The 25,848-nt window shown below is 34.4% G+C and overlaps 1 protein-coding gene across 6 annotated transcripts in view; it reads right to left on the bottom strand.

The window, feature by feature from the left end:
- TMEM161B (transmembrane protein 161B) overlaps positions 1 to 25,848 on the bottom strand; it is a 106,301-nt gene that overhangs the window by 29,915 nt on the left and 50,538 nt on the right. Inside the window, exons 6-13 of one of the 6 annotated variants that reach the window (XM_081310618.1) lie at positions 14,551 to 14,702; positions 13,715 to 13,775; positions 13,087 to 13,227; positions 10,559 to 10,672; positions 7,013 to 7,187; positions 6,060 to 6,156; positions 4,723 to 4,835; positions 1,962 to 3,013 (exon numbers count right to left, since the gene is read on the bottom strand). In XM_081310618.1, coding sequence (XP_081166744.1) covers positions 2,843 to 3,013; positions 4,723 to 4,835; positions 6,060 to 6,156; positions 7,013 to 7,187; positions 10,559 to 10,672; positions 13,087 to 13,227; positions 13,715 to 13,775; positions 14,551 to 14,702 — 1,024 coding nt within the window. In that variant the 3' untranslated portion in view covers positions 1,962 to 2,842. Of the gene's footprint in view, positions 1 to 1,961; positions 3,071 to 3,391; positions 4,836 to 6,059; positions 6,157 to 7,012; positions 7,188 to 10,558; positions 10,673 to 13,086; positions 13,228 to 13,714; positions 13,776 to 14,550; positions 14,703 to 25,848 lie in introns of those variants that run through there. The other 5 variants (XM_081310621.1, XM_081310620.1, XM_081310623.1 and 2 more) reach the window with 5 other exon arrangements.

Raw genomic sequence — 25,848 nt, 5'->3', positions numbered from 1 at the left:
GGAGTTATATTCGTTGTGTGCTTTACTGTTTATTAGTAAACATTCAACGTTTAACTCGACAACTATACTACTTCTAGTAAAACATACCAACTGAATAGACGAATAAATAATATTATCCATTTCAACTTTTTCAATTTAAAAAAATTTTTGGTGGCACTAGGAATCAACTCACCGTCTTGCAGGTGCTAGGCAAGTGTCCTACCATTGAGTTACATCCCCAGCCTGATACTATCAGTTAATTTTTTTTTTTTTTTTTTTTACTTAGTGAACTTAGCAAGCAAAATCCCAGCAATTGGAGTGTTTTTGTTTTTCCTTTTCTTTTTTCCCAGCACTGGGGATTAAATCCAGGGGTATTTTACCACTGAACTATACATCCCTAGCCTTTTTTATTTTGAGAGGGTCTCCCTAATTTACCCAGGCTGGCCTTTATTTGAGATCCTCCTGCCTCAGCTTCCCAAGTTGCTGGGATAACAGGCAAGCCCACTGTGCCCACCAATCAGGTTGTTCTGTATACCAAGGAGCCATGGCAATCCAAAAAAAAAAAAAAATAAGAAAAATCCTATGATGGTTTTCTTATTCTTTAAGTCCTTGCTCAGAAACCACCTTCTCAGGCTTTCCCTGGACACCCTATTTCAAAATGTAACCTAATCTGTGTCCTTCAACTCCATATTCCCCCTTCATTGATTAGATCTCATCCCCAACATGTCCTAGAGTAGACTCCTTTTCATATTTATTGTCTGCATCCCTCACCAAATTCCCTTTTAAAGAGAAGGGATTTTCTGTTCTGTTCACTGATATGTCTAAGCGTACATGGTACAATCCCTGCCACAATACACTCACTCAATAAATATTTACAGAATATATAATTAAATAAGTAAAACCAAAACAGTCCTGGATACTCTTTGGGAAATAATTCTCAACTAAAAATAAATGAATGTTCTCTAATAATGACTAAATATCAAGAGAAAAGATTCAGTAAATACTGCTAATGCCAAAAATTATAGTTTTCATGTTAACACAAATAGAAATTGATATCAGATTTAGAAAAACATATCCTGATATTTAATACAAACTCTTAATTTTACAGATGAAGTCAACAAAGATGGGTGAAAATTCAGTTCTACTTAAGTATGCTGCTACTGTGTTTAAGAAAATGATCTGTCTTACCAAATGCCAGAGGAATAACACGTAGGAAGTTATATAGAAACAACAACAGACAGACAAAAATACCCACAAAACCCAAAAAAACAATAGGATGGAAAAACACAGACTCTCTGAAATAACAATTTTGTAGCTAATAAGTTCAATAGTAACATAGTAACAGAAGATAAACATATAAGAAAACTATACCTGGATTTTGTTTTTCCTTTGGAAAAAAATGTAAAAATGTTTATCACTTTAAAGAGGCTTGACCATTTTTAGTGTTCCTATCAGAATCTTCATGGCATATAATCAGCTCTAAAACCAGGGTATGGACATAATGAGCTGAGGAGGAGCTGAAAAATGAGACTTTACAACTATTTTGAGTCATGGGGTTCAAGCTCTAGGACCATAAGTGTGTTTAAATTTGATTCCTTAAGCCACTGAAAATTCTGTAAAGACACAGGATAAGCCGCATTAAAAAAATCACTTAGTTTTATTTTGCTGGATAAAGCCATATATCTTGATAGAGTATTTTCAATTATGATGGCTCAGAAAGTGTGTATGAATTCAGAGAATGTTGAGACCTTATGCTTCACAATACTGAGAATTTAATCTTTTATTTGAAAGAATAAAATATATCTAGTGAAGTTCCAATTATAGTTTTCAGAATGAATTCTACTTATTGCTTCCTGGACCAATCAATTCCATTAATGGATGATTATCTCTCCTAAATCATAACTCAAACAGAAATGACACTATTTTATCAATGATACTTATATCAGAAACAATTACACAATGAGCCCATTATGCTTGCATGCATTGGTCATTTTATACACAGCACCTGGAATTCTGAGGGAAATACCTAAGATAATCAAAATGCACACAAATATTAAGATAAAATTATATGCTTTTCATTTCAGACAAATCAGTGGGAGTTGAGGGAGAATACAGTTCTGATTTTTGTGAAGCAATGGGCAAGGGTAGGGAAGAAGAAAATCAACAAACTCTTGAATAAAATTCTACAAATCACATGAAAAATTTACCTAAGGGTTCCCACTTATGTGGCAAACATAATAAAAATAACTGACCCTTCAAAGCATATTCTATTGAATAGGGTCTAATATAACAAGTAAAAGAACTCAACTAGTCAAATTTTGGGATACTAAAATATTTTGTTTCCATAAAGTACAAACCCTTAAGCAATTAAAGAATGTAATTTCTGGTACAAAGACAAGATAGCAAGCTGGGGGAATCAATGGTAGGGTATGTTTGTCCAGCATTTACAGGCCTGGGATATGGTTCCCAGCAGCCCTCCCATCCTACAATGCTTAAATAAACCAGTTAGTTCAAATTTGCTTTAAAAAGTAACCAAACTCATTAGTTAATTTAATGTGCTTTAATAATAGTTTAAAAATTGTAGCTCTTTAGCAAGAACAGTTATAAATACCAGGTAATGAGTCTTTGAGTCTGCAGTGTAAGAACCTTCTTCATATACAAAATAAATGGCAAACTTTCGTATAATCTTGTTATACTATTTTAGTGATGTTGTTGTATCTCAAGATATATATGAAATGGCTCTTCTAGAAATACAAATGAAGTATTATTAGGCTATATTCACAATTAATTTCAACTAAAGAGTTTTATCCAATTTAAGCACTTATTGCTCAGTCTTTTAAAATATCTGCTATTACAAAAATATTTAAATATATACCAAAAGACAAGAATTTGCTGCACTGAGATTATTCAAATGAACATAAACCTTAAGCCACGAAAGTAATTCCAGCCGGGCATGGTGGCGCACGCCTGGGGGGCTAAGGCAGAAGAATGGTGAGTTCAAAGCCAATCTCAGCAACTTAGAGAGATACTGTATCTAAATAAAATACAAAAAGAGTTGGGGATATGGCTTAATGGATTCAATCCCCAGCACCTGAAAAAAAAAAAAAAAAAAAAAAAAAGAAAGAAAAATAATTCCATTTCAAACTTGCTTTCAATAGTGTAATAGCATCAAAACATTAATATAAAGTCTCCCAAGACAATTAAATGGGAGAACATTTATTTATTTAAATAAAAACTCTATAGTGATTTTTGGATTTTAGATATAAAAAGCATTAAAAGAAATTTTATAATTTTTTTCATTTCATTTGATTATTTTCATTCAAATGACCTCAATTTCTGGCCTGTAAAATAAAATTTAATATTTCTAATTGTAGACACTACAAATTTAAAATAAGTTCTATTTAACAAGGGCTTTAATGATACTTGTAGATTTGGTTAGATTTAATAATATCAGTAGATTGTGATTTTTAAAAGAAAAACAATGCAATTTGGGAGAAATCATGAAAAGCATTCGTAAAATTTTAAGTACTTTCACATATGCACAACAAATAAACTGCATGCTCTGCTGAACTTTCAAAATGTATTTTAATCTCATTCCAAACAGAAATAAAATTTCTAGATACAAATACATCTCATTCAAATCACTTTTAAACATACATTCAGCAACTTAAAATATTATAAGGATCCCAATATTTTCATCTTTTATAATCTCAATATATTATATATTTAATATATAATATATATACAATACATACATGTAGTCAGCAGGATTACAAAGTAATTTTTTAAAAGTCTGATCAGTACTGATAAATATTTTTAGACAATTAAAAGAAACTATCTAGGATCACAGAATAAAATAAAATATGGTAGGCCCAAACCTAACAGCAAGACTGCAAATGTTCATATGGCCAACAGTTTTAAAAGAACTTTCAACTTAGGTAGAATACAATTTAAAACAACACTTTTGCTACTCTCAAGCAGCAGTACTTGCAGATATCAAGCACATACAACTCCATTAAATTTAAAGTAACTATGCAGCTTTCCTTACTGTAATATACAGTAGCTTTTCTTCCTTTCTGTTGGATTTTTGTTGTTGTTTGAAGAGTAACTAATATATTACCAACAGAAATGACTTTAGTTCTGTTCTCTCCCCTAAAGCATGGCTCAGTTTGAAGATTGTTCTATAGGCAGCCACTAGGACTACTAACAGTACCTTAATACCATTAAGAGCAATCAGTAACTAGAGTCATAATAAGTTTGAAAGACTGCTGGAGGTTTCTGTAAACCAAGGTAATCACAAGTATTACCCCTGCAGATAGCCCTCTCACATTAGTTAATACAGTAAGTTAAAATTCCAATGACACAGTGTAATAGTTAACAATCCATCTTGTGATTTTAAATATTACAACATTAATTCACCCTGAGAATACAGAGGAAGCATTTAAAACAACATACTTTGATATGGTTTGTTTCTTTTTTCCTTTGTATTTGCTTTCTTCTGGTTTTTGCTAGCCCTTTAAGGGCACAGATATTTGAATTCAAAGTATGACTTGGATAACCTTTTTTGTTAACTGAGATTCATGCCACAGTCAGATACTGATGATAGAAGAGCCCAAAAAGGCTTGTAGAAAAAAGGCAAGCAGCAATCCACCATGTCAAAAATGACAGAAGTCCTCGAAAAAGGAGAGGAGTAAAAATGTTTTTTAAGCTGCTCAGTGCCACTGTTATTTGCGTAACAGTTACCTTCATCTTCCCATCAGCAGATGGTAATTCAGAGTAAACAGAATTGGAGTGTAGACTATTATCCACTGGCAAGGTAGAGACAGATTCTGGATAAATCCCCCAGGAATGATTACCTAGAAAATTCAAAACACAAAACTTGAAGACTAACTAATTCCAAAGCTTTTACTAAAAACAAAAACAAAGCAAAGCAAAGCAAAACAAAACAAAACAAAACAAAACAAAACAACCTCTTAACCTACATTTGAAATTAAGATCAATAAGTTTACTGGTAGAGCAAATCATTTTAGATTGAAAAATAATAATAATAATTTTTCTACATATTAAAAGAATATACTTATTTTGACCAGACTATATATAATTTGTTCTCATTAGTAAAGCAAAAAGACTGATATACGTTTAATTAACTACATTAAAACCTGGTAATATAATAAAAACAATTTTTTCCTTGTATAAGACATGAATCAACTGCCTCTACAGGAGCAATAGGGACAGATTCAATAACTTCTTGGAAATCTTTTCTAACTCAACAACATCAGAATAAATTTATTTCTCAGAAACTATGATTTCAATGTGAGCAACTATTAATAGCTTCCAGAAATTTTTTTATCATATACTATCCTACGCTGCTTAGGATATGAGTCACATAATTTACAAAACTAAGCTACCTACCCCTTTAAGTTCCACAGATTCCTAAAGGGCATTTACAACTATCATCAGTTTATGGAATCTACTAAATCCACCAAGTAATACTTCTAGTCTCTTTGGGCTTCCTAAACCCACATAGTGGCAAGTTGCCTGATCAAAGCAAAGGGAAATGATCAGTGCAATAATGGATTATTCTTGAATAGTACCAACAGGGACTTGACCTGTTAGACAACTTTGCTCTTTCACTGAAAAATCTTTGTCCCTTCAACCTAGTTACCTAAAATTGAACTTACCAGAGGATTCCATAATTTATGTAAGTTTAAAACAACTTGTAATAATTCAAATATTAGGCACTAACAAACTCTTAAACCACCCTCTTATGTAACACAAAAGTAATGAAGATCATTAGTGGTAAGTTACTTATGAACTTAAGTAAGTTCATTAAGTAAATCTAGGAATTAACCTTCAGTAGAACAATTCTTATAAGTGTACATTATAAAACCCCATGAACCTTGAGTTCTCAAAATCAAGATGATTAATCAACTTCCATGGCTCAAACTTTCCCATGCTTCCTCTTAAAACTTTTAAGGAAGAAACAGTTTATATGGCATATTTCTCTGCAAGTGAGAGGAAGCATTATTAATTATGGGTAGATAGTAAAAGATGTTTCCCAGTCTCCAGGGTATTCCTACCTAGTGTTTTCAAAAGCAGAGTTGTATGAAGCAGCATTACCAGAGGTGCCACATACTGCAGGGCAATGACACAAAGGTAATAAAAGACTCGAGCCACCTGTAACCAACAACATTCTTAAGTATCTGATACAGCTCACATGTTGTAAGTGAATTAAACTTTCATATAATTATCAAAGTGAAATGCTTGAGATAAGTGATCCTTACATGGGAAGAAAGCTATATATTATTAAGTTTGCACTTAATTATAAATAATTTTAAACTGATTTAGGCAATTTGAAGATTTTTAGAATGTAAAAATATTACAATAAATTCCTTTTAAAAGTTCCGTAACAATGTATTTAAAATGGAGAAAAGTTAATAAATTTCAATGGTATAAATTCATTTATATTTCAAAGATAAAACATAATGTCAAAATCTCTAAGGACAGCCACCTTGAACATAAAACTAAATACCAATAGCAGGTAATCTATATGAACATAAATACCTCATTAATAAAAATATCAATCCTCATTCTACACGAATACTACAGTGGGGGATGGGATTCCTAGCTTTCTCCTTCTCTGGAATCTCCTCTGAATACTTACATTTCATGTTCAAGTACATATAATAATGAGAAAATAAATATATTTAGCCAATAAACTGGTAATTTTAGTCACTAAAACGTGTATTTCCTACCCTTTAAGTCACCAAATCTGGACAATATATTGAAACTAGAGGGATCCCCTTTAGCAACAGTAGGCATATCACAGCTTTGCATCACCCAACTATATGACACTTAAAACACAGAAGAAAAACTGAGATCCTTTCTTAGCACCAAAATCAGATCAAGGTTGCTGATATACATTGGCCTAAGATTGTCCCACTTATCTACAATAATATTTAAAAAAACAAAATCCTTTCTTTTTACACAACAGTTTTGCCAATTTTCATTTGAACAATGATATAAAACTAACCATTTTCTGTAGTTCAACTGTACTTATTCGGCCTGCTTCTTTCTTCATCTGATCCACACACTTCTGGGCTAAGTTTAAATATGCTTGCAGGTGACTACGCATCATGGCCAATCTCAAAACACACAGCAGGATTATTAACCAGAGTCGTAGAGTATCAAATGTAGCTTCTGTCATTCTACAGATCAAAAAGTTGATATAGTTCTCTCAAAGACCACAGTATGCTAGCATGCTAGTTATGTTACTATTTACCATATAAGATAAGAAATCTATACTTAGCTATACTGAGTTAGAGACCTAGAAGAGCCCTTGGTATTAATGGTTACTTTCTGTGATACATTTATCTGTGTAATTGTGCTATAAAAGTGAAAATATTATATTGATACATCTATGGCAGAATGGGATTCTCTTCTTTTACAGAAACCTCCAGCAGTCTTTCAAACTTCTTTTATGACTCCAATTACTGATTGCTCTTGGTTTCTGTAAACCAATGATTTACATATTTAGCCCTCTCACATTAGTTAATTACAGTCATTCTGTGCAATGGCAAGGACCTAGGAAAGAAACTAAATACCCAATACAGGAAAAGTCGCCTGCAGAAATTATGTTGTTGAACAGGACGGAAAACAGAAAAGGTAGAGAAGATAAAAAAGTATATGATTTTTGTCTGAACAATTTATGAACTAGAGGTCAGAAATGGGGATGGGATAGCTTGATAATAGCTTGATAATGTATGCCTGTTTCCTTTCACAAGGTTATGAGTGCACATGGTCACAGAATTTCAATGGAAAAATACTGATGGCCAGGAAAGATAAAGGCATACATTTTTGTCCACTATAATGACTAATGTAATGAAGGAGCCAATCATGTAAAAATAACAGTAAAACAAGATACAAGGCATTCCACAGCCTTGAAGTTTTCCATTGGACCTATAAATGATACTGTGCTCCCTAGAGTTGTGCAACAAGGAGAATTGACAGGCAGCATTCTTAAGACAGCTACTTTACAGCCTTTGAGGATAACAAATAATGAAAATGAAGACAATAGAATAAAGTAGTGAGTGAGAAAATTACTTGCTTAGATTATGAGTTCAGGATTTGGGAAAATAGTCATTAAAAGTATCTTCTAATTTAGATTCAAGTAATACCATAAACATTTGATAAGTTGATCTAATCAAGTATCTCAAGGATCCTGAGCTAGGACAAAACACATGGGTAAAGGAAGGAAGAAGACATTCCCCAGCGATCTTGAAATCATTCTGGGTTTTACTGCATATGCCATTTTGGCTTTCTTTTCATGAGGTTATGAGCACCCCTGTACTGTTTTCTTCATTCTATTGTTTTCATGTTCTGTCAGAACACATGGTTGGATTTAAATACATTTAGAAGTTGAAATACCATTTTTGCTTCTGACTACAAATAAAGATTTATCTGCAAACTAATTTGTGTGATAAAGAATCTGTCACTTGCTTTTCTCTTCGTTCTACTCTCTTTGATGAATGGGCAGCTATTCTTTCATCTACTGCATAGACTTTAGATTTTAAACAAAAATATAAAACCACCTGTCTAATCATTTAACTGTTAATTCACAATTGAAGAATAGGATGAAACAGATTAAGACTACAATTTTGTTTGAACTGTTTTTGAAACAGATCAGTATTGGGATGTAAAAAATGGGAGAAAAAGCTATGAGAAAATGACCCAAGGTCTTTGTGTATAAATAGTGAAGAAAGAAAGTTGTATAAAACCAAATGTTTTATGTATGCCATATCTGACTGAGTAACCTTAGCCAAATTATTTAACTTCTGAGCCTGATAATTCACCTAGAAAATGGGATAAAGACAGCAACCACAAATGGATAATTACTATATGAATTAAAGAGATAAAATACATGAAATATCAGTACTTAGCATAATAACTGGCATATAACAGGGATATCATAAATGTTAATTTCCTTGTTTTCCTAAATTTACTACATTTAAAATCAGAAAACATAATTTCAAGAGTATAAAATCCAATTTCTATGACCAAACTTCAAGGAAGGATTGAGGAATGCTTTCAGCATCCAAGACATGACAGCAGTTTTTTTTTTTTGTTGTTGTTGTTGTTTTTTTTTTTTTTGAGATTTTACCTAGAAGCCTAGGATCCTTAGAATTACTTTTAAATACTTCAGGAAACTGTCAAGTTAAAATTACTATTAAGGTTTAGTTGGTGTGTGTGGGGAAAACATTACTTCTTTGGTGAATATTTCTTTAGTTTGATAACAATTAAATCTAAAAAGAAAATGTCTCATGGTCATCACTGACTACATACTCTAAGACAAAGTTGTACCAGGATCTAAGAGCAGTACATAATATAAAATGTACACTGGAGTCAATGGCTAGTCAAAATTTCTATTTCAATTTTGATAAGACAAAACAGTGAAAGGAACATTTATTAAACACTTCCAGCCAGTTGCATTACACGTGTTCTTTCATTCAATTCCAATGATAACTCTGTGAGGTAGGTACTATTATGGGGAAATAGAGGCTCGGTGAAAATTAAGTAATCATCCTCAAGTGATGGTTTTAGTGAGGAGCAAAACTGGAGTTTGAACCAGCTTTGCCAGAACCTCTCTAATACTCTAAGTTTCATAAGAACATATCTATCATACCAAATACGATTATAATGCCTTTTAATGAAATATATCTGTTTCCTTGTCATCATCTTCTGTTAAAATACAGTTGTCTAATTGGAGAAACATGAATTGGTATTAGAAAATAATGTTAAGGGATAATTTTTAGTTTTCTTAAGTGTGATATTATAGTTACAGGAAAACATTAGTATTTTCTTAGAGATGCAAACTATCAAACTATAGTAATTAGCAATAAAAATGTTATATCTCTAGCTTGACAAATATTTTATCAAAAAACAGATGAAGCAAATATGGAAAATGTTAACATTTCCATACACACGGAAATAAGTATATGTAATTCCATGTATACTATCCTTCTCTTCTGCAATTTTCACAAGTAAAAACATAATATTGAAATAACTACAGAAGGTATTTAAATAGGAGTTTTGAGGTAGAGGACCTACCAAGCATGTGCAAAGTCCTGGGTTCAAATAATAGCACCACCAAAAAAAAAAAAAAAAAAAAAAGAGGGCATCAAAGCCACTGGCACAATGACAGTAGAAAAATGCCAGGTGACAACTGAGCATTAAGGAAAAGCCTGTAAGTATAAAAGCCAATATTAGAATAGGATAATAATCCTTAATATTCATTAGGAAGTTCACAAAAAGGTTAAATGATGAACTATAGCTTCAAGTTTATTACTATCTTTTAGCATTTCAAGCAATGTTTTAAAAGTATAGTGTCCTATGTGATTCTGCAACCTGTACACTTGGAAAAATGAAACCCCATTTAATTCAAATGTATGATATGTCAAGATCATTGTATTGTCATGAGCAACTAATAAAAAAAAGAAACTTAAATACAATAAATAACATTCAGAAAAGCAGTTCTGAATTCTAATGAAACAAAAATTAGGCCTCAAATAACCATACTTACAAAGGGACACTTTCTTTACCCAATGGTGGGTTCATAATGTAGTCTTTGGTGATTGGTTTTACCCAGAGCAGAACCATAAATAAAGGTGCCAAGAAGTTGATATGAAGTAATGTTCTGAAAGCATGCAAGAAATAAACATAAAAATCCAGAAACAAAATATACAAAAAGTACAGAAACTTGACTATTTCATTGATCATTACCAATATATTTCAGTCCTTAAAAAACTTTATTATCTTAATTTTTCACATAAGAACATTGAGACTCAGGAAAGTTTAGTGATTGTTCATGGCAATTTAGCAGATGTTACAGGCAAATCTAGGACCAAAATCTAGATTTGTTCACTTCTATTCTAATATTCTTTAACAATTCCATATTAGATCCGTGATTCAATAAACAGGTACTTTAATGATCTAATTTTATATAGTGAACAAATCTAATGGATATAGAGGAACCTTTCAGTGTGTAATGATCATGTATAATGTTTACCTATACTGCAAAAATCACAAGTAATTCACACATTTCTTTTTGGACTATTATGAATATTCTCCTAGCCTATATAAATCAACAAATTTTACTTTACTCTTGATAAAGTAATACACCTAATATAGCAAACGGTTTTAGGTCTGAGCTGTAATTTCATTATTAATCACTATGTTTGTGTCCTATATACAAACAGGTGGCTGGTAAGAATTTTTCTTATCTTAGAGATAAGGCAAATTCTTCATTCTTTTAACTATCAGCTAACAGAAGGTCTAAACTGGAGAGTTTGAAATGTATACAAACACATATTTTAAAATATCACTACAAAGCAAAATGATAGTGATCTGTGTAAGGAAAAAGGGCTGGGTCAGAAAGCCAAGAATGCCTGGCAAGGAAACATGTGGTTTTAACCCTCGCTATTAACATAAGTCATAGTGCCTAGCCATGGGATGAAGGCAATCCTATTCTTTGTGCCAGTCATGTTTATCACAACAGAACTAGCTTGCCCACCCTTATGATCTGGGCAGGGTGCTAATACAATGAGGGACTGCAATAAATTGAAAGTAAAATAAACCCCCTATATATCCCGAAAGGAAAAAAGCTTAAAAAGAAGCTACATTTTACTGAAAAGGACACTAAAATGTGCACTGTGCAACCCCTCTCCCAAACCACTGGCTGCTTTAAATGTTTTTTATAAAGTGATTCTTTCATCCAACAGCCTTGGTAAACCGTTGGGTGCTGGGGAAGAAAGAAGCAGTATTAGGTATGCAGTGTTGCTAGGGAACACTCTAGTATCAAGGAGCAGCCCACAGCGGTTTCAGTAGCTTGTGAAGGGCTCCCCTCCACCCACCCTTTTCAGCTTATTTAAATCATAACACTGGGGTTAGTGGACTGAAGTGTGTGTGTAAAGAAGAGGGGGAGAACCAGGTTTTGTCTTAAAGAAGCTATTAGAGGAACTGGTAGTGGGAGAAAAGCAGGATGCAGCTAAGAGCATGCTGAGTAAAAGGAGGAAAAAAAAGAGGGATGAAGAAGTGTGTGGCAGGAGATGAGAATAAGTAAACACATGTTCAAGGAATATGTAGAAAAATGGGAAAAAGATAACTACAACTAAATTAAAAAGAAAACACAGAGTAAGAAAAGACCAGAGAATCAGCATCATTAAATACAGGATTTAAAAAGAGCAGTAATGTTTGGGACTATGATTGCCTTTGAAACTTAATGACTAGAAATATGTATATAAAAGTGGAATATTCTCAAGTTAGGCTTCCAATGAATGCAAACAAAATTATGAGACAGGAATTTGGATCTGGATTTGAGTTGAAGCACATTATCAGCCTGCCCTTTTGCCAAGGCATCTACAGCAACAACAACAAAAACACTGACAATGCAAGGAATATAATAAAGTTCTTTAAATTATATGTAGAGATTTAATATGATTTTTTCATTTCAGAACTAAAATAGAATTTGGTAGTTAAAAGTAATCTATATTAAAGAGCACTGCGTTACTACTATAACTATAATATTAGCAACCTCTAACAAAATAATGTTTACATTTTATCAAGATTCTAACAAGTAGATCAATAAAGAAAACCAACATTTCTTACATATATAATTTAGTTTTGAAAAAATCTTAAATAAAATGTTTAAATAAAAATGGTTAATTATTTAATACATAAAATTTATAATAATATTTTTAGGTAAAATGATCTGATTTTTCAGAAGGAAATTTCCATAGATCCTCAGTTCAGGTATAGAGACTAAAATATCATAAGCTTATGAATACCAGAGAACTAATATAATTGTGGTCTTTCTATTTTAATGAGTAAAGAGAAATGTAGTAATCGATGGTTGTTTTATTTTTTTAACACAAGGCTTAAAATTTAGAAATAAATAAGAGAAATTACTTATAGTTGAGAGAGGAAGTGGTGTGACATCAAATGGTTATTAAGTTTCAATATAGAAATTTATGATTTATTACAATAATATACCTTCATTAAGATGGAAAACATATATTTATCTGCATGTGCTTATGTACATTTTCCGCTTACTGTGTAATTTTTTCTGTTGCCAAATTCAGGGCATCCAGATGCATTTGAGCCAGCCGTAATCCAGGAAATGTCAAAAAAGCCCCAATGAGTGAACAGAAAATAGCCAGGAAAAATTTGAAAGTAAGTTTTGAAACAGGACCCCTAAAAATAAAGTTTTAAAAAAGAAGCTGATAAATTTTTATAGTTAGCTCTCTAAGAATCAAACACACTATAAACACAATAACAGTAAGATAAGGAAAGTAAATGTCTACAAAAAGACTGTTCTTATTCAAGTGCTTATAATGGATGTTGGTGAACTGTAAAGTAAATTGTAAGCTAAACCAGGCACCTCTTAGGGGCATTTCTAACAATCCAACCTACATATTCAGTACAGAATTGCTATATGACTTAGACATAACTTTTAATTTAATCTCCAGAAGCAAGAAATTAAAGAACAAATCAACACAAGAATTTTATGAAAGATTCAGACTTTAAACAGCTGGAAAAAATGAGTAAGGATGTTTCTAGAAGTTATATCCAACTTAAGAATTATTTTCATGATTTAAAAACAATCATTTAAAGTAAATACTGCTTCATTAAAAATGGAAAATTTTAAATTTAAACAATGCTTAATTTTTCAAAAACTTACTGAGATTCTAAACCTTGCTTTTCAAGAAATTGCATGGCACTGTCTGAAAAATTTGTAAACCCTGCAGGGGGGAAAAAAAAAGATTACTCTTATCATAGTGGTGAAATACAGACTCTTTCCTTGGAAATAAAAATGCTAGGAAACACAGTATCTTAAATTTTGAAATGACTAGCTTAGCTCTTTCATGTGTTAATTAGTATGCCATAACGCAATAAAATTTGGTTATTAGCAGGGAATAGTCTTTGAAAACATCCCTTTGATATTTGTACATTCCATGAGTGTGCATAAAATTTGCATTAATTCTTTATGTGAGTAAACTTTAGCAATACAGAAACTTAGTTAACTACAAATGGAAAAATAAGGGGATAGTATTTGGGGGAAAGGTTTAAAAACAAACAACTAACTGAAACCAAAAAAATTGCAAAAGGAAGGCAAGCATAATGTTGCATGCCTGTAATCCCAGATACTCAAGAGGCTGAGGCAGAAGAACTGCAAGTTAAAGGCCAGCCTGGACAACTTAGTTGAGACCCTGTCTCAGAATAAAAAGAGGGCTAGGATGTAGCTCAGTGGTAGAATGCTTGCCTAGCATATTGGGGGGGGGGGGGGGCTGAGGGTCAATACTTGGTACTGCAAACACGCACAAATAAAAAAAAAAAAAAGAACACAGGAAGAATTCATTTAAAATAATACAGGCAAATTATTTAAAACAGTGCAGTATATACCTCAACCCTAATTTTAAGCATTTATCAGTTCTAAAACTTACTTAAATATTGAAGTAAAAAATACTAATGCTGGACAAATCAAAACTTATCTTTGAAGTTGTATGAAACTATTACCTGTTTCAAGTCCAAATTCCAGATAATTCTCTGTTACAATCAAAACTGCCATTGCTTTGACGAAGAAAAAAAATCCAAAGGTGACACAAACTGATCTTTCACCACCATCTTCTACTTTAAAATAGTGTGTAGTTAATGAAAATAGAACTTTGCTGCAGAAGGAAAAGTTCAGGAAAAACCACAAATAACGTTGCAGGAGCTATACACAACCATCTTTACAGGATGTGGACCCCAACAGAATTTGACTACAACATTTAGATTTGATATGCTTATATAAAAGATGCCCTTTGGAAGAAAATTTTAAAAACAATGAAAATCTGAATGGTTTTCCAGGAAATTGAATATAAAAACAGGGCAAATCTAAATGAAATGAAGTTTACAACTTTTTTTTTTTTTTTTTTGGTGTGGTGCTGGGGATTTAACCCAGGTCCTTGTGCATGAGAGGCCAGTACTAAGCTATATCCCCAGCACTACAACACTTTTAAATTAAGGGAAAGTATACTACAATTAAGTTGCAATTAGGGAATGCATTTCTCATTTAATTGACTCAAATTTCACTAAGAAGTTATTATAGGAATGTTTTATAATAGGTTCTCAGTGACATGAAAAGCCAGGGTAGACATTATATTAGGGCACTGTCTTTATTGGGCTTGTCTACTGAACAATTTACCTTTATAATGAAACACACAACACACCTTACAGAAATTATCTGTAACGACCCAACAATTTATAATTTGAGAATTACCAATAGCTACTGAAGATCTATCATATGAAAACATAAGTTTAAAAGAAACAACTGTCTCTAGAGAAAGCAAGTTCCAACTGAATACTCAAAAACAGCCCAAGTATCAACATGCATCTATTAAAACTACTGAAGACATCTGAACCCCACCCACAACAATTCACTCAGTCAGTATCAAATAAAAACATGAGTCCAAGCTAGAACTAGTATCTCCCTTATACCACATTGTTCTCCATGAAAGCATAAACCAAGCAAACAAAATAAGGCATTTGACAAACAAATCTATAAAAAAAGAAGCAACTTCTTACATTAACATTATGTCAAGCACTGGAATGCTTGGCTGTAAGGTGTCCCCCAAAAGCTCATGTATGAGACAATGCAAAAAGATTCAGAGGAGAAATGATTGAGTTGTGAGAGTCTTAACCCAATCAGTGAATTAATCCCCTGATAAAGATTAACTGAATGGTAACTGAAGTGTTAGGATATGGCTGAAGGAGGTGGAAATTGGGACATGGCACTGGGGTATATATTTTTATTTGGCAAGTGGAGACCCTTTCTCTCTGCTTTCTGGTCAACATGTGAGCTGCTTTCCTCTGCCACACTCTTCTACCATGATGTTCTGCCTCGCCTGGAACCAGGAGGAATGGAGCCTGCCTTCTACAGACTAAGACCTCTGAAACCATGAGCCCTCAAACAAACTCTTCCTTCTCTACAATTGTTCTGGTAGGGTCTTTTAATCATAGCAGTGAAAAAGCTGACTAAAACACCTAGTATTTGCCATGTGCCAGGCATTACTAATTAACTCATTTATTCCACACATTAGCCATGCTATTATCCTTGCTTTACAGACACAAACAAACAAATACACAAACCAAAAACAACATCATCAAAAACCCCTTTAAAATAAAAACCTGTGGCACAGAGGTTAAGTAAAAACTTCAAAGTCAAAACTAGATTAGAGGCAGTTGAGATTTAAACTAGGCGGTCTGAATCTCATCTGTGCACTTAACAATTGATTATACTGTCTCTACAAACTGTCACAGCACTTAACAATAGTTCAGAACCATGAAGTCTTCTCAAAATAGAACTGCCCTAGACAGAGTAAGCAGCTCAAAAATTCTCAGTATCAGTTTTTTCAAGGTATTGAGCATTAGGTAAGAGGAGGCTAACTTGTTTTTATAAAAAGGGATAAATTTTTAAGTCTTCTAAATCAGTAAAACCAGCAACCTCAGCAAAGTATAATAAGAATTTAAAATAAATAAGAATATGCAGCAAACTATAGTAAGAGTAATACTTACACTCTGGTTTTTATTTTTCAATGCAGTATTTAGGGATACTTCCATGTTATTCCCACCAAATTCCTTCTAAAATCACTAATATTGTACAAGTTTTCCCTAAACATATTTGTCAATCCCTCTATTTTAGTTAACAGTTAAATCATGTATAAGCAATAAACACCGCAGAAGTTGTCCTGATTCTACGATATTAATTTTAACCTTAATTGATGAATTTATACAAAGTCAATTTCAATTAAAATGATTAACAGAGGCTTAAAAGAAGCACAATTAACTTCCAAGTTACCAAAAGAATGTGACTTTAAAAAACTATTCTTCATGGAATCAATGCATACAATCTATTTTTGTCTACATTTCTACCTTAGTTTCTCAGTTTTTGCATTTACAGTCTCACCTTAAAGGCAAACGCTGGTAGTCTACAGTTGCAGTAAAAAGATTTCCTAAAGAAAAAAGTTCAGAAGGTCATACATATTGAGGGACTAGGACCCTGATCATAATCCAGGGTCTCTAGCTAGGAGAGATACCTGTACAGGTAAGTCCTGTTCCACCATCAATAAAAAATCATCCCATTACCCTGCCTCACACATATTTCTGAGGCCCAGGGGGATAGCTCGGTGGTCTAGGATGTGCAAGATCCATGGATCAATCCCGAGCATTACACTTAAAAATAAACACAGTTTGTAATAAAAATGCTTCCGATAGCCAGATGAGTATGCTAGGAAAAAAAAAAAAGATTAAAAAGTATTTATCCAAACCATGCAAAATCTAAGCTCTTGGAATAGCTTTACTTTATCAAAGTAATAAACATATCATAGTTTAAATTTGCATTATGATTTATTTTAGTAATTTAATTAATAAAGAAAAACTACAAAATTAAGATTTCCCTAAACCAGATTTCTCACTTCTTACAGGAGAAAACAAAGTATGCAGAGAAGAGTCTAGTATACAAGTAGTTTTTAAATTATGCAACTTTTAAATCTTAGGCTATTTGTGATGAATAAATGATCTTAGTTACTTAGTAAGAATAGAAGGTTAGGTAACAACATGAAAAAAGTAAAAGCAAGGCCCTTCCTGCCCAGATTACTGCTCTGGCCCATCTGCCCCTCACCTTTTGGATCTCCCCACCTACATTCTATCACTTCAAGATAACAGAACAGGCCTTCCCGCTGCGAGCCGGCCGCCCACTTTCAGGGTTGGGGGACACGGAAAGTGATGCACGCCTCCTGACGCCTGGCCAAGCCACAGCCCGAGCAGCTCGCCTCTTCAACTTTCTCCCCCAGCTCTTTCTCTCCACCCTGCCCTAAGCCCGCCAAGGAGCCGCTTGGGGTGCGTGCTCTTGGCTAAGGGGGGTCAGCGGCTGTCTGGGATGGCTTCCAATTTTAATGACATAGTGAAGCAAGGGTACATGAGGATCCAGAGCAGGCGCCTCGGGGATCACTAGGCAATGCTGAGCTGACGTTGAGCTGGGGCGAACAGTCTGGGCCTCTCAGAACACACACTGAGCCCGGATCGGCTGAATTCAAGCTCCCGTTCGCAGACAAACAGCTGTGACTCAGCACTAATCCATCCAGATGAAACAACTGGTCAGCCCTTCTCATCCTACGGAGGTAAATGCCTACCGAGCCTTCATAGGTAGTGGCCACAGGTTTGAAACGGGGCTTGGGAGAGACAGTAAGGACCCACCCGTTGCATTGGTCACTGGGCAAAGGGAAACGAACTGTCGCCATTTGCAAGAGATACCACCATGGCAGAGAACTGACGTCATCAGACTGCGGAAGAGGAGATAACTTCATTGAAACCTGCGACTACAGTTGTGTAATTCCCTAGCCTTCCCTCTCCACACATGGGGAAACCTTAAGGGCCCCTCCCAGCTCTCCCGTGAGCACGATAGCCAGACCCAGGGAATCAGAGGTGGCGCGGGACCCGCGACGCCGAACTACCGCTCCCACCAGTGCTGACAGCTGAGGTATCTTGCACCAGCTACCGGGGGCGTGGCTATCGGAGGGCAAGTAAAATTCGCTGAGGATTCTCAGCCCCAAGCTCTACAAACTTAGGGTCTGAGGGAATGGCAAACTGGAAGAATGTGCCCAGTCGTTCATGAAAACAGGGCTCCCGGGAGCAGCAGACCTGGCGTGTAGCCAGTATTGTGGTGAGCGGCACCTGTGAGAGGGGCCTGGCTAGAGGAAAAGTGGGAAGTGACTAGACACAAGAGGAGGCCCTAAGCACTCAGGATTGTAGACTCGCCCAGTCTGGGAGGAGCTGCTGCACAGTGATTGGTTCCCGCGTATTGAGAGGAGAAACTTGGCCTGGTGGGCACAGCGCCACCTACTGGAAGAGAAGTTAATCAAACTCTAAGACTGTATTTATTAGTTTTTTTTTTCTTTTCTCTCTTTTTTTTTTGATTTGGGTTTTTCTTTCATTTTCTTCTTTTTTTTTTTTTAAAGAGAGAGTGAGAGAGGAGAGAGAGAGAGAGAGAGAGAGAGAGAGAGAGAGAGAGAGAGAGAGAGAGAATTTTCAATATTTATTTCTAGTTCTCGGCAGACACAACATCTTTGTTGGTATGTGGTGCTGAGGATCGAACCCGGGCCGCACGCATGCCAGGCGAGCGCGCTACCGCTTGAGCCACATCCCCAGCCCTTTCTTTCATTTTCATTTTTCTTTCTTGTTGCTTTTTAAAATTTTTTTTAACAATTTAAAAAAAATTTTTTTCTTCTAATTTTAATTTTTTTATCATTTTAAAAAAAAATTTTTTCTTTTTTTATTTCCTTTTTTTTCTTCTTTTGTCTTATCATTTCTTTTCAATTATCTTATCCCCCCTTCCTTGAATTCTATCTGCTTACTCTCATTCTCTTTAGTGACTTCTTCCCTTCCCTTCTAATACCTTTCCTCCCAAGCATCAAATAAATGTATAGGAGTAAACAGTAACTCATCAGTCAAACAGAACAAGAAGTAACATGAACAACTTGAAAAAGCAAGGGAAGAAAAGGAGTACAAACAATGCAGGACAGCCTAAATATTCAGGAGGACCTAGAGTCATCAGAAAAATGGTCATATAAAGAACTCAAGAAACACCTTAGACAGATGGAATGGAACCTTAAAGAGGATACAAGACAGCAAATTCAAGCAGCGAAAGAACACATTGAGAATAAATTACATAAACAGATAAAAGAAGAAGTTAAGCATCTTTATCAGGAGATAGAGATTATAAAAAATAATCAAACAATAATTCTAGAAATGAAGGAAACGATAAACCAAATTAAAAACTCAATTGAGACTATCACTAACAGAGTGGAGCAAGTAGAAGCCAGAACGTCAGATAATGAAGACAAAATATATCATCTTGAAAAGAGTCTAGCCAACTCAGAAAGGCTGGTAAAAACTCACGAGAAAAACATCCAAGAGTTATGGGATAACATAAAAAAACCAAAGTTACGAGTCATCGGGATAGAAGAAGGTACAGAGATTCAAACCAAGGGAATGAGTAACCTGCTGAATGAAATAATTACAGAAAACTTTCCAGAAAAATAAAAAGGAAACAGATATACAAATTGAAGATGCATACAGGACACCGAGCACACAAAATCACAGTAGACCAATGCCGAGACACATTGTTATGAAGATATCCAATATACAGAACAAAGAGAAAATATTAAAAGCTACAAGAAAAGGAGACAGATTACATTCAGGGGTAAACCAATAAGGTTAACAATGGATTTTTTATCACAGATACTGAAAGCAAGAAGGTCATGGAACAATATATTTCAAACACTGAAAGACAATGGATGCCAACCAAGAATTCTGTATCCAGCAAAATTAAGCTTCAGGTATGACAACGAAATAAAAATCTTTCATGATAAACAAAAGTTAAAAGAATTTGCAGCCAGAAAACCAGCATTGCAAAGCATTTTGAGCAAAATACTACACGAGGAAGAAATGAAAAACAATAACCAAAACCATCCATAGGAAGTGCCTCAGTAAAGACAGAGGGCGAGGGGAAGGATAATCATGGAGAAACAAACTAAATATTTTTAAAAAAGGATAAATAATCAAACATGGCTGGAAGTACAAACCATATATCAATAGTAACTCTGAATGTTAATGGCTTAAACTCTCCAATAAAGCGACATAGGCTGGTATCATGGATTAAAAAAACAAATCCAACAATATGCTGCCTCCAGGAGACACATCTGATTGGAAAATACATACACAGGCTGAAGGTGAAAGGATGGGAAAAAATATACCATGCACACGGTCCTCGTAAGCAAGCAGGGGTGGCCATCCTCATATCGAATAAAATTGACTTCAAGACTAAGTTAATCAAAAGGGATAAAGAAGGACATTATATACTGTTAAAAGGAACCATTCACCAACAAGACATAACAATTATCAATATTTATGCACCAAAACAATGGTGCTGCGACATTCATAAACAAATTCTCCTCAAGTTCAAGAATCAAATAGACCACAACACAATAATTATGGGTGACTTCAACACACCTCTCTCACCATTGAACACATCCTCCAAACAAAAGTTGAATAAAGAAACTATAGAACTCAATATCACAATTAATAACCTAGACTTAACTGACATATATAGAATATATCAACCATCATCAAATGGATATAATTTTTTCTCAGCAGCACATGGATCCTTCTCAAAAATAGACCATATATTATGCCATAGGGCAACCCTCAGTAAATATAAAGGGGTGGAGATAATACCTTGCACTTTATCTGATCATAATGGAATGAAATTGGAAATCAATGATAAAAGAAGGAAGGAAAAATCCTACATCACATGGAAAATGAATAATATGTTACTGAATGATCAATGGGTTATAGAAGACATAAAGGAGGAAATCAAAAAATTCTTAGAGACAAATGAAAATACAGACACAACATATCGAAATCTATGGGACACAATGAAACCAGTTTTAAGAGGAAAATTCATTGCCCAGTGGTCATTCCTCAAAAAAAAAAAAAAAAAACCAACAAATAAATGAGCTCACACTTCATCTCAAAGCCCTAGAAAAGGAAGAGCAAAACAACAGCAAATGTAGCAGAAGGCAAGAAATAATTAAAATCAGAGCGGAAATCAATGAATTTGAAACAAAAGAAACTATTGAAAAAATTAACAAAACTAAAAGTTGGTTCTTTGAAAAAATAAATAAGATCGACAGACCTTTAGCCATGCTAACGAAGAGAAGAAGAGAGAGAACTCAAATTACTAACATACGGGATGAAAAAGGCAATATCACAACAGATGCTACAGAAATACAGAAGACAATTAGAAATTATTTTGAAAACCTATATTCCAATAAAATAGAAGATAGTGAAGACATCGATAAATTTCTTAAGTCATATGATTTGCCCAGACTGAGTCAGGAGGATACACACAATTTGAACAGACCAATATCAATGGATGAAACTGAAGAAGCCATCAAAAGACTACCAACCAATAAAAGCCCAGGACCGGATGGGTATATAGCGGAGTTTTACAAAACCTTTAAAGAAGAATTAATACCAATACTTTTCAAGTTATTTCAGGAAATAGAAAAAGAGGGAGCTCTTCCAAATTCATTCTATGAGGCCAACATCACCCTGATTCCGAAACCAGACAAAGACACCTCAAAGAAAGAAAACTACAGACCAATATCTCTGATGAACGTAGATGCAAAAATCCTCAAGAAAATTCTGGCGAATCGAATACAAAAACACATCAAAAAAATTGTGCATCCCTGGGATGCAAGCATGGTTCAATATACGGAAATCAATAAATGTTATTCACCACATCAATAGACTTAAAGATAAGAACCGTATGATCATCTCTATTGACGCAGAGAAAGCATTTGACAAAGTACAGCATCCCTTTATGTTCAAAACATTAGAAAAACTAGGGATAACAGGAACTTACCTTGACATTGTAAAAGCTATCTATGCTAAGCCTCAGGCTAGCATCATTCTGAATGGACAAAAGTTAAAGGCATTCCCTCTAAAATCTGGAACAAGACAGGGATGCCCTCTATCACCACTTCTATTCAATATAGTTCTCGAAACACTGGCCAGAGCAATTAGACAGACGAAAGAAATTAAAGGCATAAAAATAGGAAAAGAAGAACTTAAATTATCACTATTTGCAGATGACATGATTCTATACCTAGAAGACCCAAAGGGTCTACAAAGAAACTACTAGAACTAATAAATGAATTCAGCAAAGTGTCAGGATATAAAATCAACACGCATAAATCAAAGGCATTTCTGTATATCAGCGACAAAACTTCTGAAACGGAAATGAGGAAAAACACTCCATTCACAATATCCTCAAAAAAAATAAAATACTTGGGAATCAACCTAACAAAAGAGGTGAAAGATTTATACAATGAAAACTACAGAACCCTAAAGAGAGAAGTAGAAGAAGATCTTAGAAGATGGAAAAATATACCCTGTTCATGGATAGGCAGAACTAACATCATCAAAATGGCGATAGTACCAAAAGTTCTCTATAGGTTTAATGCAATGCCAATCAAAATCCCAACGGCATTTCTTGTAGAAATAGATAAAGCAATCATGAAATTCATATGGAAAAATAAAAGACCCAGAATAGCAAACGCAATTCTAAGCAGGAAGTGTGAATCAGGCGGTATAGCGATACCAGATTTCAAACTATATTACAGAGCAATAGTGACAAGAACAGCATGGTACTGGTACCAAAACAGGCGGGTGGACCAATGGTATAGAATAGAGGACACAGAGACTAATCCACAAAGTTACAACTATCTTATATTTGATAAAGGGGCTAAAAGCATGCAATGGAGGAAGGATAGCATCTTCAACAAATGGTGTTGGGAAAACTGGAAATCCATATGCAACAAAATGAAACTGAATCCCTTTCTCTCACCATGCACAAAAGTTAACTCAAAATGGATCAAGGAGCTTGATATCAAATCAGAGACTCTGCGTCTGATAGAAGAAAAAGTTGGCTCCGATCTACATATTGTGGGGTCGGGCTCCAAATTCCTTAATAGGACACCCATAGCACAAGAGCTAATAACAAGAATCAACAAATGGGACTTACTTAAACTAAAAAGTTTTTTCTCAGCAAGAGAAACAATGAGAGAGGTAAATAGGGAGCCTACATCCTGGGAACAAATTTTTACTCCTCACACTTCAGATAGAGCCCTAATATCCAGAGTATACAAAGAACTCAAAAAATTAGACAATAAGATAACAAATAACCCAATCAACAAATGGGCCAAGGACCTGAACAGACACTTCTCAGAGGAGGATATACAATCAATCAATAAGTACAAGAAAAAATGCTCACCATCGCTAGCAGTCAGAGAAATGCAAATCAAAACCACCCTAAGATACCATCTCACTCCAGTAAGATTGGCAGCCACTATGAAGTCAAACAACAACAAGTGCTGGCGAGGATGTGGAGAAAAGGGTACACTTGTACATTGCTGGTGGGACTGCAAATTGGTGCGGCCAATTTGGAAAGCAGTTTGGAGATTCCTGGGAAAGATGGGAATGGAACTACCATTTGACCCTGCTATTGCCCTTCTCGGACTATTCCCTGAAGACCTTAAAAGAGCATGCTACAGGGATACTGCCACATCGTTGTTCATAGCAGCACAATTCACAATAGCTAGACTGTGGAACCAACCCAGATGCCCTTCAATAGATGAATGGATAAAAAAATGTGGCATTTATACACCATGGAATATTACGCAGCACTAAAAAATGACAAAATGATGGAATTTGCAGGGAAATGGATGGCACTAGAGCAGATTATGCTTAGTGAAGCTAGCCAATCCCTAAAAAACGAATACCAAATGTCTTCTTTGATATAATGAGAGCAACTGTGAACAGAGTAGGGAGGAAGAGCAGGAAGAAAAGATTAACATTAAACAGAGACATGAGATGGGAGGGAAAGGGAGAGAAAAGGGAAATTGCATGGAAATGAAGGGAGACCCTCATTGCTATACAAAATTACATATAAGAGGTTGTGAGGGGAATGGGAAAATAAACAAGGAGAGAAATGAATTACAGTAGATGGGGTAGAGACAGAAGATGGGAGGGGAGGGGAGGGGGGATAGTAGGGGTTAGGAAAGGTAGCAGAATACAACAATTGCTAATAGGGCATTATGTAAAATTGTGGATGTGTAACCGACGTGATTCTGCAATCTGCATTTGGGGTAAAATTGGGGGTTCATAACCCACTTCAATCTAATGTATGAAATATGATATGTCAAGAGCTTTGTAATGTTGTGAACAACCAATAAAAAAAATAAAATAAAAAAGAGAAAAAAGTAAAGGCAAATAACACAAAATAAAAGATGTGATTTTAAATAAATAGGACTATTAAAGCTTTCATTCATACAAATAATATATATTTAAAGTGTAGAATGTGAGTAGCAAATTTTCTGAAAAACAAGTTAGCAACAATTTTAGCAGTCTAAAGTTTTATTTAACAACATTTAAGACAGAATCTAGGAAGCACAAAATACTGTTTACAAGTGGTGATAAGATTTTAGAATTAGGATACACACACTTTTCCCTCTACGTTACTCTGAATTCCATATTCCTTACTTATTTACCTCTTTTCCAAAATAAACAAAACCAGTTTAACTCACAGCATCAAACACTATAGTCCATCTCTTTGTTGGCATTATAAAGAACTTATGTATTGGAAGACAAGAAAAGGGAAATAAGGTTAAAACACAGAATAAAGAAGTCCAAAACCACTACTGAACAGCTTTTGAGATATCACTACGATTATGTGTACTGCCTGAGGGCCTAAGCCCAGGTTTGAAAAAACAGTGCTTCATTTTTATTGAAAATGGAAACTAGAATCTCTAAAAAGACAATTTCCAACTCTTCCACTTACACTGAAAAATAAAATTACACCTTTGGCCAAAAGTGACATCAAATGACCAGAATGACCAAAGATTATATTTACTGTTAAACCCTAGAGTAATTAAATAAATCACAAAATATGTCAACAGTAAAGGAAAAGAAAACAAAATAAGAAGCAACCTGACCCAGGCATGAAACATGATCTTGCCCTGATCACTAATCCTTCAACATCACCCCACACCATAAATGTCTAAAATTTCACAATCCCTGCATCCTCAATTCATATTGGCTAGTTAAATCTTAAACTAAGTATTTATTGAGTTCCATATTAGAACAAAACCTCCCCAAAACTCAGTGTAAAATACACATACGGTATTCTGAAATGAAATGCTATGATCTGGC

The sequence above is a fragment of the Spermophilus citellus genome (assembly GCF_964194105.1).
Source record: "Spermophilus citellus genome assembly, chromosome: 1".
Classification (NCBI taxonomy): Eukaryota; Metazoa; Chordata; class Mammalia; order Rodentia; family Sciuridae; genus Spermophilus; species Spermophilus citellus.
The sequence above is the reverse complement of the archived record's forward strand: the minus strand, read 5'-3'. Positions and strand labels throughout refer to the sequence as shown.